The 18,673-nt window shown below is 37.9% G+C and overlaps 2 protein-coding genes across 2 annotated transcripts in view; both read left to right on the top strand.

Moving 5' to 3' along the window:
* LOC128367625 (interferon-induced protein 44-like) overlaps positions 1-14,256 on the top strand; it is a 90,316-nt gene extending 76,060 nt beyond the window's left edge. Inside the window, exons 2-5 of the mRNA XM_053328241.1 lie at positions 11,649-11,795; positions 12,111-12,279; positions 13,843-13,964; positions 14,060-14,256. Of these exons, the coding sequence (XP_053184216.1) occupies positions 11,649-11,795; positions 12,111-12,279; positions 13,843-13,964; positions 14,060-14,197 (576 nt within the window). The 3' untranslated portion in view covers positions 14,198-14,256. The remainder of the gene's footprint in view (positions 1-11,648; positions 11,796-12,110; positions 12,280-13,842; positions 13,965-14,059) is intronic.
* LOC128367622 (interferon-induced protein 44-like) overlaps positions 1-18,673 on the top strand; it is a 216,038-nt gene that overhangs the window by 95,921 nt on the left and 101,444 nt on the right. The gene's annotated exons all lie outside the window — the stretch shown is intronic.

The following is an 18,673-nucleotide window of genomic DNA, read 5'->3' as shown; positions in this document are numbered from 1 at the left end:
AGACCAATATCATTACTTCCACAGTTCTCAAATCTTTAAAAAATTATTTGTTCATAGGTGAGAATCACAATCTTTATTAATTTCTTTGGTAAAACTGCTATACACCTCTCCCTCAGCCTCTGTCCTAACACATTCTATATATTCACAGCCCTTCAGACTGGAAAGAGGTACACGCCAGGGCTGCCCTTTGAGTCCCTTGCTCTTTGATCTCACAATAGAACCTCTGGCCATCACCCTTCGCAGCCAAATCCCAGGTATCAAGAGAGGGGGGGGTAGAGCACAAGGTATCACTGAGCTAAAAGGCACCTCCCTTAACAACATTAAAACTGCCTGGGAGCAGGACCTAAACCTGTCACTGTCGGATGATCTGTGAGATGCAGTCCTTAAACAAGTACATTCTACATCTATGTGCGCGCCACTCCCTGCTCCAATTCAAAGTTGTACATAGAGCTCATTTTTCCAAATTGAGATTATCCAAGATGTTTCCAGATATCAGTCCCAACTGTGACAAATGTCAAAGTCCAAATTCTTCACTAATCCATATGTTCTGGACATGTCCCAGCCTTGAAAAGTTCTGGAGAAATGTATTTCAGACCCTCTCACTGACCTTAGACACTGTTATAGAACCTGATCCACTCTTGGCCCTTTTTGGTGTCATGAAAGACGGGGGGCTGCCAAAAACCAAAAGAGCTGCCCTATCGTTTGCTCTTCTGGCGCGCAGGTCAATTTTGCTCAGGTGGAAAGGAACCTACCTTCCCACACACTCCCAATGTCTACAGGACCTCATGTCTTGCCTGAAGTTAGAAAAAATACTCTGCTCTATTCGTAAATCAGAACAAAAGTTTTATAGGATATGGGTGCCACTTCTTGCTTATTTTCAAAGACCTGATGTTATAATTGAACCATGATACTCCCAACACTGCCCTTGATATTCCAGCACTAAGACCCACAGACCAGGCTCCCATAATGGAACTACTGTACCTTTATAGCAGTTGTCCTACTGTGATTTCCTACCACTTAATTGTTTCATTCATATGTGTATTATTTGCATTCCTTTACACATATACTTGTGTGTTTGTTTGTTTGTTTTTCTTTGAGTGGAGGGGTGGGGTGACTACCTCTAAAGACTATCCTGTACACTTGTCAATACCTGCGTAAAAATCAATAAAAAGAATTTGAAAAGAAAAAGAATCACAATCTTTTAAGCCAATAGAGCAAAAAGGTCCATCTTGATGGCAGTGATGGAACTTGGAAGGGATATCTACTGCAATAGATAACAAAGAATATACTGTTGGTATTTTATAGACGACATTTTACACTATTGATCATAGTATATTAATGAATAAACTAGAGAGATATGATATAAGAGGCTTAGCATACATGTGGATGAAAAGTTACCTGGATGACAGATATCAATATGTGCAACTAAATAATGTAAAATCAAAACAAAACAGATGCTGGATATCATTCAAAACAGAAAACAGGAAGGAAATATATTAGTATCTAATACTCATTAATTTATAGGATCTGTCAGTCCCACCTCCCGACCACAGATGCAATACATGTTAAAGGACAGCAGGGGGAGACCTTCAACCATACATGATATCAAACTAATTAGGTGAATACTCTTACACCAATCAAACTATTATATCATAATAATATAATAAAGTAAGTAAAGTAAAATAACTAACAGGTAGTCTGGGACACATCTGCCCACATATCCTCTGTAGTGTAAACACTGATGTGTCCCATCTGAATGGAAGAATAAAGTTTACAGAAGACGGTGAATGTTCTAGTGTAAGTTCCTCAGGTAAACTGCTCCAAAGGGAAAGAACAGTCGGCCTTCGTCTTCAGCTGACAAACAGCTAACAGGCCTAACAGAGGACTTCCACATACAGTCTGCTCAGTAATGATGTTAAACTATTTTAAATTTAAATAAGTAAATACTGAAGTTACATTCAGCAGGTGGACAGAAACACACCCAGCTGTTCCTTTCTTCCCCCAGAGGAAACCACAGTCCCAGCATGCACCTCAGCATGGCAAACCCACATCACTGCAGTCTCCTGGTCACACAGATTCACTCTGTACTTCATCAGCAGGACTTGATCAAAATAGTAATGGACCCACAAAGCAGCCTTGAGTCAAGAACAGGTTGAAGGGTTTTAATCAGAACCAGGTTGGTACATACGGACCATCAGTCCAACAGGCAAAGAAGAACTGGCACAGAAGGAGGACAGACTAAATACACGAGGAGAGGGAAGACAATGAGACACAGGTGCAACATATTAAGGCAGCACATTCAATCACACAACAGGAAACTTGACAGGAAGTGGATCTGAAACCAGACAAGAGATAAGTGACCAAAATAAAACAGGAAATACAAATAATATTGAAAATAATAAAACATGACCTTATGATGCAGGAGAGACTGTGACGTTGTCTGCAGGTCATCTCAGGACCAGACTGCACCTGGCTGCTGGTCGGACTCCCAGCATGCACTGCCTGCTGACTGTGATGCATTCATGAAACACCTGTAAAACTCAGCTCTTCTCTGAACGCCTCAACATTGAGCCCCTTTAATCTTCTCAGCACTTTACTTTAATAATAAAATGTTAAATGCTAAATGACAAAAATGTAAATGTGTGATTATTATATTTAATGTGAGGATAACATCAGAGGTCTGAAGTCATTTGTTGCCTGGTGACCTCGAACACTTTACATGATGATGATGAACACAAAGACAGAGAGGAGCAGACACTTGGATTCTGCCTTTATCTTATTATCTCTCCATATATTGGAAAGATGTATTGTTTGGTATCCATGACAATGATAAGAAAATACATACCAAGATATATATTATTAACTTATTAATTATTTTAGGACAATACCACATTCATAGTAACACAAAGCCTTCATTTATTGCTTTTGAAAAGGAAACCAAACAATATATAAAACTATTAGTGATTCAAATAATAAAGCTGCTAAAACTCATGAGTTGTGAACTTTGCTTTATATCTTTTAAGTGAACCCCCCCCCCCAACCCTAACCCCCCCCCCCGGCTGCTAAGTTATATATTAACCTCTGTGTGTTTGTATTGTTCTATTGTCTCTTTGTAATGTTTCCTATACATCAATAAAATATGTATACAAGATATATACGTATTCATTTCCTCTGTGCAATGAATTATGGGTGACATGAGAGTGATGTTGAGGGTCAGAGGTCACAGAGAGTTTGATAAACTGTGGATGATGTAATGCCGTCCATGTTGTGTGTAATGAGTGTGTAATCTATCTATCTATTTATCTCTGACTGACTCATACTCTTCACTCTCTCCATTAGGACTCGATCGGCTCCAAAGGTTTCACCGGTAACCTTCGAGTACACCTTCACCTTCACTGAAAGATGAAAGATGAACACACTGTTAACATTTATACTGCCGTTAACATCTGGCAGAGGGGACAACCAATGGAAATCAGCCCTTGGCTGCAATTGGGTACATTTACGTTTTTAGTTCTCTGAAAATGTTTAATGATGTACATTGTCCCTGTGGAGAAATAAATAAATGAATAAATGTTTTGCACAAAGTTGAATAAATCAGACTGATGACAAAGTGTTTTACGTTATGCTTTGTGCTGGTTAGGAGGTACATCACTGAAAAAAGGTTGCAAACCACTGGTGTAGACATTTATTAAATGAATGACTGTCAGACTGGAGAGCTTCCAGGTCTGTTTGTTTACTGAAGAGAAACAAATATTCAGATATTAATGAACTCAGTGTGTATATAACATTATATTCAGAAGAGTCATGTCACATTTCTTCAGTGTTGAGATATGAAGACGTTTTTAAAAATATGATTACCTTTTTCAGATAAGAGACGGAGTTCCCTTAAAACAATAACTAAGTCTTGTTTCAGCTGGAGGTCTGTTGGGTTCTTTTTGATTCTCTCAATCAAACATTCAGCAGCTACAAAATAAAAGTAATAAATAAATTTGTGTTTTAATCACTGTTACTTAATATTTGATTTGATGTTAAAGCTGCAGTATGTAGTTAAGAGAAAAACTTAGATTTTAATGAGTACAACTGCCGTGCACGCTGCACGCTGCATGTGAAGGCTTGTCACCACAGTAAGAGAGGAAGCCTGTTAGATGGAGTGAAAGCAAAGCAGACTCCTCCTGGGTCTGAGGGGTTGTTTGGATTCAGGACTGGTGGATCAGTGTCTTATCCTACTGTCAGGACATGATGACGATTTTAGCAAATAACACAAAAATAGTTCCAGTCTGCAGCTTTAGATGTAAATCTAAATGTTAAGTTGGGATAGTCTGTAATAATTCATTGTGTTATGTTATTATATCATGCTAGATAGGTCTTTTACACATTTAATTACTATTTTTAATGAATGACTTACAGAGACTGTAATTCATATGCTTTGTACATTGAGAGTTTATTCAGTGTTTACTGATCACTATCTTTTACACCATTATTACTAACTTTCAGCTCAGTATGTTAGATGTTATATATGTGAAGTTAAGTCTAGCTTAGGTTTGTCTTGATGTCCATGTTAGATTCTTATTTACTAATCAACCAGTATCGTTGTGTTTTATTGTCAGAGAACCACACACATAGAGAAACAGTCACACTCTGTATCTGTTTCCACTCTCAGCTGAATATTTAAACAGTGTGCTGACCCGACAGCCTGAAGTGATAGCTGCCACCTTCTATCACACATCCTGTACTGATCACATTATATGCATCACTAAAGATTATGAGTTAAAGAGGCTGCGCTCTGATTGGCTGAGACACTCAGTATTAATAGAAGAAGACATTTAAACAAACATTACAGTGTTAAACTGCTGGGTTATTCTTATAAACCAACTGATGGGTTCAGGTTGCTGAGTTGTAGTTTGGGTGAGTTTGATCTAACATTGGGTTAAAACTAGTGACTCAGCACAACGGGTTGGAGATGCTTATTATTCTTTACAGCACCTCATTTTTATCACCTTTAACTCTCTTTGCTCCAGCATAGGACAAGGTAAGACCTTAAAGTTATAATAAAAAAAATCAAATGTAAAATAGCTCACATTCAGACTGAGATCCACTGAGGTATTTATCTCAGTGCTGCAGCACCACCTGCTGGTGAGACTTCATATGTGCATGAATTCCACTTCCAGTTCATATTTATGAAAGTTTTGAGTGAAATATGTGATAAATGAATCAGATGATATGTGACACACACTTTGTCTCCTGTGTACAGATTTATACACACTGAACATCACTGGGTTAAAGTTTGATCCAGTTTGGGATCAGGTTAACTTTATCACTCAGTCACTGTGAGCCAGTGTTTCACACAACAAGCTTTAGCTCCAAACTGTCACAGATTGATTGTTTCTGCTACCAAACCATGTGCAGATGACATTCAAAAGATACACAAGTTATTACCAATCAATAACAGACTGAGACACGTCGGTTTATAAAGAGCAGAGCAGATTAGAACAAGCTTTAGTTTCCATCTCCAAACTAAAGTCCTAAAAGTTAAAGAAGCTGTAAAACTGCTGCTCATGTGACCTCATTAACATAAAAGCTTCATTAAGCACATCTCACAGAGAGCATGGAGAGCTAACATGCTAACATCATACAGCTCATGAAATAAATAAAGTGAGGAGAGAAATCTTTACCTGCAGCTTTCAGTCTCTCTGCTGGTCTTCTTCTGCTGCTGCTGCAAAGTGGAGACAAACAGTCAGTGAGTTTTACACACACGTACACACCAGGCAAGGCTCTAAACAAAAGTTACACTCTGCATTCATCACATTTATAACTCATAGGCTAAATGTTGTGAATTATGAAGTCATGTGGTTCATGAAAGTGAAAGTAAAGATAAAACAAAGTGGGAGGTTTCTCTATAAAAGATCTTTGTCTCTCTCTCTGCACCATCAGTTGGTGTTTGTCTCTCTGCACCATCAGTTGGTGTTTGTCTCTCTGCACCATCAGTTGGTGTTTGTCTCTCTGCACCATCAGTTGGTGTTTGTCTCTCTCTCTGCACCATCAGTTGGTGTTTCTCTCTCTCTCTCTGCACCATCAGTTGGTGTTTGTCTCTCTCTGTACCATCAGTTGGTGTTTGTCTCTCTGCACCATCAGTTGGTGTTTGTCTCTCTGCACCATCAGTTGGTGTTTGTCTCTCTGCACCATCAGTTGGTGTTTGTCTCTCTGCACCATCAGTTGGTGTTTGTCTCTCTGCACCATCAGTTGGTGTTTGTCTCTGCTGCAGTGTCTCAACAATAAAGGTAAAGTTCTACTACGTTTATTATTAGCAGCTTATTTTAGTGACTGAATGTAAAATAATACTTTATGAATATAGTGTAATAAATACAATCAAAATATCAGGTCTGTGTGTCATTCGTTCATTTAGAATGCAATATTATTTCATTAGGCTACTTGTTTATGAATGTTATTTTAAAAAAGCAAATTAGGCTTTGTTTTTAAGACTTTTTTGCTTGAGAAAATTAACAATTGAGGCTTCAGGGCTGTATTTGTTTTTGTTATGTATTTCATTTTTCTTTCCGTGGTCTGGAAGCACTATAGCACTACATCGGCTTGGGGAGTAACAGAATACATGTAACAGCATTACCTAATTAGGATATAATGCCCCCCCCCCAAAAAAAAATTAAATTAAAAAAACTAAAAACAAAACAAAAAAACACGTAACTGTATCCCGTTACAGTTTCAGAAAAGTACTGAATATTTTTATTAACAGCTCTTCACTGCGTTTGGGAATTTATGCTGGTTTTTGTCAAATAAATTGTTTCTACAGGCTGATCCTGTTAATAAGCTACTTTCATATTTATTTAAATGTGGAGATTTCGATTTCATATTTAGCCCCGAAAACACGAGTGACAGCGGGAGGACGCTTAATAAAATAATACATCTAGTTTAGTTATAAGGCTGGTGATAGTCTGAGCAGCTGTTCTTCAGTAAAAACATCAAGTTTGACTTTACATTGAGACTAACGTGCCAGCTACAACTGTTAGATTTCATCTGTGAGATTAAAGGGAATAATATTTAAATACTTCACATTAGAGCTAGCAGTAAATCACCAAAGAGCTGCACAGATCCATTAATGGGATTTTCTCCCTCAGATATCGGTTCATCATCTCAGAGTCAGATCAGAGGCGAACAGCTGAGATGACCAGCTGACTTTTCACATGTCTGAAAACATGACAGCAGATTTACTAACAGGCTTTATTTTGATCAACTTTTCTCGCTTGGAAAAATATTAAATCTTGATAAAGTGACTTATAGACAGTCCTACTGTTATGGCTTTTGGTTTGGTCTCCGCTGCTACAGACCCCTCACACATCCGAAAAAAAGTCAATAAATACCTTCCAGACTATGGAAATTGGAAAAAATAAATAAATAAATAAAACAAATTCAGCCCTGAGGCTATTTTGTTAATGTTTTTTTTAACCTGAGCCTAAAATCAAAAGTCTGACAAACAAAGCGTAGGTTTCTTTTTTCATTAACAAATAATAAACTAACAGCATATTTTACTTTGACACACAGACCTGTATTTAAATGTTTCATTTTGGTTTTAATTGGTTTTGTTTTAAAGTAAAGTGTTTGTTTCTCTCCTGCTAGTCACTTTGTGTTCTCAGCACATCTGAGCAGATTAAGATCAGTTAAATATTTACTACTTTTATTACTTTCCCTTCCTTCCCATAACCCAGAGTACCCACCAAAACAAGTTCAAGATTATAAACTGGATGTTATTTAATATTACTAATAAGACAAAAGTAGTAACAAAATCTGCACCTTTCAAACATTTATCTATTATCTATTTATCTTCATCCATTACCGTTTATCAGTTTTAATGAATTATAACTATTAATACATGACTTTTAGTCAGCTATTACCACTGGTTATACCTTTGTTAGTTAACTATTTAATCTGGCTAAATATATTTAGAGTATATGCAACATATAGAGTGAGACTGTCCTACTTGTGATTTTCACTGTTACTGTAATTTATAATAATATTTATAATTAATGTGTTCCATTTATTTCTCACTGTCCAGCCATGGGAAACAGACCTTCATCACCTTCACGTAAGTAATGAATCTACCTGCAGAACAAAGTTCAAACTTCATTCATATGATATGACGCCGCAGTGAGAGGAGTACACAGACAGGTCCTATCTTACGGTCACACAGCGGATGGCAGCGTGGCTCATGTGTCTTTGTTAGTCACTATTTAATCTGTTTATACTTTTAGCTGAATTAATATTTATTTTAGTAAATGCACAATACAAAATATATTAATGTTATTATTGTATGCATGTATATAAAGGCTCAATATATTTACTGTATATGCAACGTATAGTGAGACTGTCCTACTTGTGATTTTCACTGCTACTGTAATTTATCATTTATAATATAATTATATTTATAATTTACATGTTCCATTTAATTCTCACTTTCCAGACACGAGAAGATCAAGTCGTTCACCTCCACTTTCATTTTATAGATGTAAGTAATGAACCTACCTGCAGAACAAAGTTCAAACTTTATTTATATCATATAGGCGGTGGGCCATGGTTAGATAATGTGTATTTAGACAATCCCCACCAAGGGAGGACCTTATTTTCTGTGTACAACATCTTAATTTTTCAACAAATTAAATAAAAATTGTTGGCACTCTTAACTCTTGCACATTTTTTGTTTATCGGTAACTTTGTCTGAGTTACCAGTTCCGGCAAACCGAGCAGGCAGCTATGCTTGGGGTCCGACATGTATGACGTCATTGCAGTTATTGTCCAATGACACGTCTCGAAATTTCCCGGAGTTTAACTTTTTTTCCTTTGTTTGCCGGTTACCATGGTTACCATGGATCTGCTGCTCTCAAGTTACCGGCATCGGAGTACAGTAATATAACAGGGATTTTGCATATATACATACATACATACACATATATATATATATATACATACATGTATGTATATATATATATACACACACACACATACATACACACACACATACACATACATACATACATATATATAGCCAGGGACATTAACCAAAATGCATATAGCCTGCAAATAAGGAGTGTAAATATATATATATACAGTTGTGGTCAAAAGTTTACATACACTTGTAAAGAACATAATGTCATGGCTGTCTTGAGTTTCCAATAATTTCTACAACAATAATTTCTGTGATAGAGTGATTGGAACACAAACTTCTTTGTCACAAAAAAGATTCATGAAGTTTGGTTCTTTTTGGAATTTATTATAGGTCTAATGAAAATGTGACCAAATCTGCTGGGTCAAAAATATACATACAGCAATGCATTAGCTTTGCTGTATGTATATTTGGTTACATGTCCCTTGGCCATTGGCGTGTTTTGGGCGTAACAGGCGGTAAACCAATCAGAGTGTCATCTCCCTTTAATATCAAGGAGCACTGTCACATTGGCGGGTTGATATTATAACATTTACCAGCTGCTAACCTCACATTTAATTCATATAAAGGAAGAATATGGAGATAAAACCAGTGTGATGAGGGTAGAGGTACCACTCATCACACTGGTTGGTTATGTAACCGAGCTTATGGATGCCTATACTCATATAGACATATTATAAAATAAAAACACGGAGGCTCTGCTGCTGAACAGGACATGTGCTGCTTTTATTACTCTTTCTGTCAATTCCAGCACATCACTGAAAACAAACACACTTCCGCTCGACCCCTCCAAAATAAAACCCCCATATATACACTGTCCATACTAACCTGGAAGAAACATAACTTGACTCTAAGCTGTCTGCCCAGAAATGCTCAGTACAAAAAGATAGGTTACAGTTATATCTATATTCTTCCTTCACACGTTCGCTATAGATCATTAAAATGAGGCCCTTAATGTATCTGCAGTTTTACCTTAACTGTGTCACTCTTTTATGCATTTGAGCTGTCCTCCATTACTTACAGTATTGTGTCTGCTTTACTTTCCAGCACCACCACTACCACCACCACCACCACCTTCTCCCAGTAAGTTATAAAATTCATTATAGAACATCTCACATGATTCTGATTATATGTTGAATTTCTTTTAATGCTGTTCTCTTGTCAGTTTTCGATGAGCCGTGGAGAAACATATCTTGGAGGTAAGTAAATATAAATTTGACAGCAGCTTTTATTTGTGTCTCTGCTTCTCAACATCGACCTCTCTGAGATCATTTCCTGCGACAGTTTGTCTGTCAGGCAAAATGTTATGTTGGTTTATGTCCAAATGAGACTAAAGACATTCCCATCACCCTCAGCTGTTTACTACTAATGAACTAATGCTACCATGCTAACTACTACTAATGAGCTAATGCTACCATGCTAACTACTACTAATGAGCTAATGCTACCATGCTAACAAACTAACAGTCACTGACAGTAAACATTATACCAGCTGAAATAGTTTGATACACTCAGTGAAATTATTGAAATAAGTAAACTATAAAAAGGTGAATGGATGAAATAATTAGCTAGAATAGGGCTAATGTATAACTAAAAGTAATATATATTATAAGACAATAAAGAATATTAATCTTAACTAAAAGTAATATTGTCACTGTGGATACAGTTAAAAGTAAAAAGTACCACCTCACTGCTAGCATGGCTGTTGACTCTTGCTCGGTGTCTGAAATCTCTATTTCCTAAATACTGCACAGTATTATCTCGCCAAACTCGCTGAACTGTGGCATGTAAACTACTTTCTTCTAACAGTTCTACAATGCAGTGCACTGTATTTTATTAATGTGATAATTACTGTGACCCAACAGCTGTCAGTCATAACATTCACTAAAATCTAAAAACCTCTAAAAGTCTACAGCTCACTGTTTAGTCAACTGTTGGCTGACTGTTATAAAGAGAAGTGAATGAATGTATGAGGGAGTGATTTCAGACACCAGCTTGTTAATAAATTTCTATCTATACTGATATGACAGTTTGTGTATTTAATCTAAAATCCAATTCAACCATGTTTACACAGCACCAAAAAGGAAGACCTGGAGTATGTGAAGAATTATAAACCTGGAAACCCTGACGTCAAACATCTCAGGATCATGCTGTACGGGCCAGTCGGTGCTGGAAAGTCCAGCTTCATCAATTCTGTCAGCAGCTGCATAAGAGGCAGGATGACCATTCAAGCTGTAGCTGGTACAACCACCGATAGCACTAGTCTCACCACAAAGGTACGTAAACTGTCCCAAAGCAACTCTTCTTGTCCCTCTACTAATACTTTCAGGATGGATTCTTGTCTCCATCTCCAGCTGATATTACTGTTAGTGATGTTACCCTCCACACATTATCAACGTTTCACAGTTAAAGTGGCAAAGTGCTTCACTGCCTCGCTTCAGCAAATATCATGCTGTAGACTCATTTAAAGGTTAACAGATTTAATGGTGTAGACTTTATAGAACAGTTTCATCCTTCCATACAAAAGAAATACAGATGGCAGCATATTCACTGTATTAAATGGTTCAAAACAGATTTTCTAACACAGGAGAGTTTAATGCTGGTTCAAGCCACAACGCTGTGCAAATTACAGACAGACACTAGTTAAATGATGGCACCATTGTCATAAATCCAACACATTTTATTCATGTTTCTCTCAGTATGAGACTCACAGAATCCAGAAAGAAGTCAGAGGGAACTTCTACCCTTTTGTCTTCAGTGACACCATGGGACTGGAGGGAAGTGGTGGAGTCAGAGTGGAAGACATCAAACTGGCCTTGAAGGGACACGTGCCCGAGGGTTACACGGTACGACTGTAACTCTGTTCACTTGATTCAGTAAAACAAGTTAGTTTGTACGGCAGCATGGTGATGATGTCATGATAAGACATATTTGCTCAATTTCTTGTTATAACAGGAAGTAAAACTCTGACTACAGGTCTCCTGAAGATATTTTATTTGTCCTGTAAGTCTATTTAGTCAATTGGTTTATTGTTTCTTTCATCTTTTATTTGTTCTTTCACATATAGATATTTTAGTTCAGTAGATATGAATCTATTTGTTTGTAGATTCTGTTTATGTTCATGCATCATTATTTATATGGATTTTTATATTATTTTACAGTTCAATCCTGTAGCTCCACTGTCAGACACTGGTCCTAGCTACAAGTATTCACCCTCTCTGGATGACAGAGTTCATCTTCTGGTTTGTGTCTGTGATGCTAACGCATCAGAAATTAAAGAGTCTGTTTTGCAGAAGATGAGAGAAGTCAGAGAAGCAGCCCATGACCTGGGTAAGTGTTTTAGAAAAGAGAATCAGCCAATGAAACAGATCTGTTATAATATTCAGTTCAGTTTATTGTCACACATCACACAGCATCTATAGAAGTGAGATACTGTTCTCCAGGTTCATGATGTTCAAACAACAAGCAGTCACACTGTGAACGTCACTCATGAAAAGAAAAAAACATTGAACACAATTTAAAAAACAAAGTTTCATGTAGAGTGTGACAGTAAAGCTGAGTGTGATGATGTTCATGTATGAACAGACTGCAGCCCAACTGAGAACTATATAGAAATAGTTTGAATTATTATCTGATTATGAATTATATATGTATATAAACACATATCTCATTAACTGTTGGATTGCACCAATATTAATAATGCTTCCTCTTTACTGATCCTCTGAACATGGTTAGCCTAAGTTAAGTCACACAGTCAGCATGGCTGTTAACGGAGGATTCATGGGGCTGTGTTTCTTCTTATTTAAAGACTATACTGAAGGTTTTGTAATATGTAATATTTGGGCCAAATATCACAAAACGAATATGGCCCATCTTTGGCCGAAATATGGCAAGTATGGCAATGACTAATCCGGATGTGAGCCTAAAGAGGCCCACATATAAGGAAACATACTTGGCCCACCTTTGTTGAAACATATTTGGGCCAGTCTTGGCCGAACTGGTTTATTTGGTGTGTTTTTGGTTGACATCTGGCATTGTGATGGCTTGGTTATGGCCCACTTTTGGCAAACATGAGCGGACCGCCCAAGTGCCATCATTCCATGCTGTATGTGGGCCGGGTGAACATGTCAGGTGTGGGCCAGATATGGGCCAAAAGAATTTTGCTATCTGGGTAATGTTTTACTTTTACAGGAAAAAGACAACTCATGATCCAAAAGTGTTTTCTCCTCAATCAAAATGTAAAGTTTAAAGTGCTGACTAATCAGTACTGTATACATATCAGATGAAGTGTAATTGAGTTAATAACCTGCTTCGTTCAAACTCTGCAGCAACACACAAGTTTCTCTCTTAGTCTTGCTTTCATATCAATTCATTCTCAGCATGTAGTAAATATATACACGTTATAAAATAGAATTCAATTAAATTAAGTAAAGACAAAAATGTCAAAGAGAGTAGCAACAGTTCACAAAACAAAAGATTTCCTCAATTCAAGTTCAGTTACATTACCTACTGTCTGCAGGTTTGGGGAAACATACAAAATAATTACAAATCCAGTGTTTATACATCAGAAAAGAGCAAAACATAATTGTAATCAGAGCTGATTATCATCAACTAACCAACATTTATAAATTCACATGCTCTCACATTTAAAGATTTATTGGACTTTAAAATTGTACAATTACTATATAAAGTTAAAAAAGGTGCTTCCAGACTGTATCCAGAGGCACACACACATGCACGGCTGCAACAATCTCTTAGTTTGAAGTGGTCTAGCCTGCATTTCTCATATTTGTGGTTTACAGTGTTGAACATGCAGCTCTAATGTTTTTAAGTCTTAAACCAAATGAACAGTAAAAGTTAACTGAAGGTTATAAATTAAATCTCTTTCTGCAGGAATTCCCCAAATAGCTATTGTCACTAAAATTGACGAAGCCTGTGAGGAAACTGAAAAGAGTCTGAAGAACGTCTACAGGAGCGGATACCTGAAGCAAATGGTGATTATCTGTCATCTCATTGTTTGTTACATAAATGTAGTTGTATAACTATGAGCTCACTGTAGATGACATATTATTGTTTCTTTAAATCTTAGATGACAGACTTCAGCTCTCAGCTTGGTATTCCACTGAACTACATCCTTCCTGTGAAGAACTACACTTCAGAAATCTCCCTGGATGATGATGTTGACTCACTGATCCTGAGCGCTCTGAGACTGATTGACTTTGGAGACGACTTCATTGACAAAATGTAAAACTACATTCTGATCCTAAAGTATGGATAATGGGTAGATGTTGGCTAACTTAGTATGGAAGCACTGCAGCAAAGAGAATTATACTTAGAAGCTGGAAATCTGAACAGTCCCTGCACTGGATCAATGAGCTTTTATTCTATAGTACTCCTGAAACAATATTATATTCAAATATTATGAACTTAGCTGGGCTCCTTTTTATTCAATATCTTACCACTATTAGATCCTAATGACAATTTTGTCTGTTTAATTTGGCTTAGTTATTTCTGGACTTCTTTGTAGTTTCCTTTATTGTATTGCTTATTGTAGTAATTATTAATGTATGTCAATGATTTTTTTAACCATACAAACGACATGATTTTGAATGATATACTATAATAGCAGGTGGGGGGATGTAGGGGAGTGGGCTATTATTAGTTTGTTTTGTATGTGTGTTAACATGTTCTTTTCTATAATTTCTTTATTTCCAATAAGTATAACACAAAAAACGAAACTAAATATAAAACTACTTACTGCTGAGATAAATGGTCATAGCTTTATCCCAATCAAAAACATGTTTTTCTTTTGTTCTTGTTTCTTTCTTGAAAGGCGCTACTCAAATTACTCAAGAGTTATAATAATAATTAAAGCTGCAAGCAGCGATGATCGGGCCCAAGCTCCCCCGCCCCGCCACTACTGAGCGAGACTTGCTGTGACGCATACACAGTCAATATAAAGTTGGTTGGATTAGGAGGAATTCATTAAAGTATGTGGTGTGAAAATTCTATCAAACCGTGCCAAAATTGCAAATTCACTTCAAAATGGCCGACTTCCTGTTGGAGTGAGGGTATGGGTCTAAGAGACTTTTTTTTGCCTCTTTATGTGATACATATATATACCAAGTTTTGTTCATCTATGTCAATCTGGAGGGAGGGGCTCAATTTCCTTAATCTTCTACAGGGTGCAGTACCCCCATTTGGCCAGCTGTTCCTGTTTAATGGCGAAATGTCAAAATTCCTCACATCACCACGAAGCAACCAAATCCCTAATCAGAAAGTTTTTGATAACTTTTTATCTCCAGTGTCTCAAGATGTTTCTGAGTGAATCTGAAGTCGGTCGGATTAAATCCCTAGGACGAGTTTGTTAAAGTACAAGGCGTGGAAAACACCAAAATCGCACATATTTTTCAAAATGGCCGACTTCCTGTTGGAGTGACATCATGGGTCCAAGAGACTTTTTGGTGCGTCTTTACAAGATATATATGTGTACCAAATTTCGTTTGTCTATGTCAATCTGACGTGAGGGGCTCAATTTTTTTTCAATTTTCAAGAGGGCACTATTGTATCCAGTAGGTGGCGCTATTGAGCTGACACAGTATTGATGCATATACGTGTTCAGGGAGGGACCCTCTACATGCGTGATTAATTTGGTGTAGATCGGACGATGTCTGTAGGAGTTATAAGGACTTCCTGTTTAATGGCGAAGGATCGAATGGCGAAGGAAATTGTCGGCGCCGCCACGGCCAAACCGGATCCCTAATCAGAAAGTTTTTGATAACTTTTCATCTCCAATGTCTCAAGATGTTTCTGAGTGAATTTGAAGTCGGTCGGATTAAATCCCTAGGACAAGTTCGTTAAAGTACGAGGCGTGAAAATCGCCAAAATGGCGGCAAAAACGCAGATTCGATACAAAATGGCCGACTTCCTGTAGGAGTGAGGGTATGGGTCCAAGAGACTTTTTTGTGCGTCTTTCCACGATACATATGTGTACCGAATTTAGTTTGTCTAGGACAATCTCAGGGGTGGGGCTCGCTTTTTTAAATTTTCTAGGGGACGCTATTGAGCCATTTTTTCTCGCCCAATTTTGGTGATCCTTAAAATATCAAATTTTTCACCGAGTCGGACATGATTGCAAATTTTGGTGACTTTTCGGGCACGTTTAGGCTGTCAAAAACGCGTTCATTTTGTGAGACGAATAATAATAATAATTTCTACGATTACAATAGGGCCTTCGCACTGTATAGTGCTTGGGCCCTAATAATAATTATTCTTATCATTACAAATTATACATTATTTAAATGTAATACTCTCTTATCACAATCTGTATTGATGGTCTATGTGGGTGGTTCTTGCAGTGTCTGTTCAATAAATCAATCAATCATCAATTATTGGTTAGTTTTGTATGTGTGTTAACATGTTGAAAGTGTCAGAGTATTCAATCAATCTTTATTTATAAAGCACCAAATCACAACAGAGTCATGTGAAGGCTCTTTCCACATAGAGCAGGTCTAAACCGAACTCTTCAGGTTTCATTTAAAGAGACCCAACATTCCCACATGAGCAGCACTTGGTGACAGTGGAGAGAAAAAACTCCCTTTAACAGGAAGAACCCTCAGAACCAGACTCAGAGTGGGAGAACATCTTTTAACAGGAAGAACCCTCAGAACCAGACTCAGAGTGGGAGAACATCTTTTAACAGGAAGAACCCTCAGAACCAGACTCAGAGTGGGAGAACATCTTTTAACAGGAAGAACCCTCAGAACCAGACTCAGAGTGGGAGAACATCTGCCTGGACCGGTTGGGGTAAACATCAGAAACTAAAAGATCTTCAGTCAGTCATTATAATGTGTGATGACCTTGGTTGTTGTTCTTCCAAAACACATTGTTCCCACTGACAAGTTCCTCTTTTGTAGGACAGACTGTTCTCTGGAACTAAAGGACAGATTATCCATCCAAGTATTTTCATTACAACCCATTGCACTCTGGTTTCAGATTTTTCAACATCGCAGTCCTGCTGCTAGGACTTTATGAACTGAGGGGAAAGATTCTCATACAGTATAAAGCAGCTGCAGACAATGAAAGACTTTCTGACGCCAGAACGTTAGTCATTAAACAGGTAATATACCACTGATACTAGTTTTTATGTAAGGAGTGCCAGCCAAGCAATCATGACAGAGATCAAAGGTGTCTTTACTGTTGGTAGAGGTTAATTAATACCCTGTAGTACCAACACAGTTCAGTCAGTATCATTAAAAATACCGACCTCGGTACCCAACCTTAATCACGATGCATGTGCTAAATAACTGTTATCATTAATATGCACTGGGTCAAACTAGGCTATGCAGTCATAGCAAGGCCTCGCCAAATGTTGGTTTAGACACTGTCTCCCCTTGAGATAGTGGTAAGCAGTGAGTCTGCTCCTTTTGGGGAAAACAGGAGGCATTGTGATAGTGTTGCTATAGCAACCGAGGTCAGTTATGTGTTTGACTGTTTTCCCTGAATGGGGTAGAGGTAACAGGAGTCAGAGGTTTGATATAGTGTTGGATGTAGGACAAAGGTCCTGAGTGAGGTCTGAGCAATGTTTGTCTATAGACCAGTAGACTAAATTCTGTATATTGTAGATGTGTTGGATCTTTCATGGCTCAACCTTGGGCATTATGTGTGTTCTCTCTGGAGGAGAGAAACTTCAGAATTGAAGGAAGCATCAGAACATAACATGTACTGATCATTCATTCACTTCTCCTTGGCCAAGAAAATAAACCTTTTCAATGCAACACATCCTGGACTCCTGTCTGCTCTCTGCACTGATGTCTGGGCTGCATAATTAAAATCTCTGTCAATAACATATTTGCATTTTCACCTCCTTGTATTTTTCACACTGGGGTTAAAACGCCTCATATTACATTTATTATGGCAAACAACCTGGAGTACTTACAAACTCCATACAGAAGGGTGTCAGCCGTTGCTGTGAAGCGACAGTGCTACACTACACCACCATGCCGCCTGAGCTCAGTTGTCACTTATTGTACATAGAATCCCTGTCACAGCCCAGCTGTGACCCCTTGAGTTTCCTTGTTTTCTGTCAGTGTCTGTCTTCCCTGTATGTCTTTGTGTTTCATTTGGCAGAGGCAGGGCCCAGTGGTGGAGTTTTGACACACCTGATCCACATTACACATCAACTGCTGCATAAAGACCGGGTTCATCCTTCCACTCTCTGCCAGATAGTTCCTCTACTCATGTGGTAGACTCCGGTGCTGGCGAGAGCTTCATCGCGTCACACCTGGTGGACCAGAATGTCATCCCGCTCCCTGAACCCCAGAGAGTTAACACTTTGGATGTCAGGCAGTTAGTTCTGGTCACTCACCGAACAGTCCCCATCTCCCTTCTCACCTCAGGTAACCATCAGGAGCTTATTCAATTCTTGGTCACCTACTCCCCTCACAAGTTCTCTCAGGATCCACCCTACCTTCCATGTCTCCCTGCTCAAGCTGGTCTCCTCCTGTACTCTGCAGCGTGTGTTCGCTCGTCTCTGGGGTCCGCTTTGGGGTCCTATTATTCTGGCTGTGACAGAATTTACCCAGCACTTCGCTTCAGTAATAAAACATGAGTTACTTTGGCTTATAAGACAGTTGGCTGATGAGCTCTTAACCTCACATTTAATTCATAAAAATTAAGAATATATAGAGTTATAACTGACCAGTGTGATGAGTGTAGAGGTGTG

Source organism: Scomber japonicus, chromosome 11, assembly GCF_027409825.1.
Source record: "Scomber japonicus isolate fScoJap1 chromosome 11, fScoJap1.pri, whole genome shotgun sequence".
Taxonomy (NCBI): Eukaryota; Metazoa; Chordata; class Actinopteri; order Scombriformes; family Scombridae; genus Scomber; species Scomber japonicus.
The sequence above is the reverse complement of the archived record's forward strand: the minus strand, read 5'-3'. Positions and strand labels throughout refer to the sequence as shown.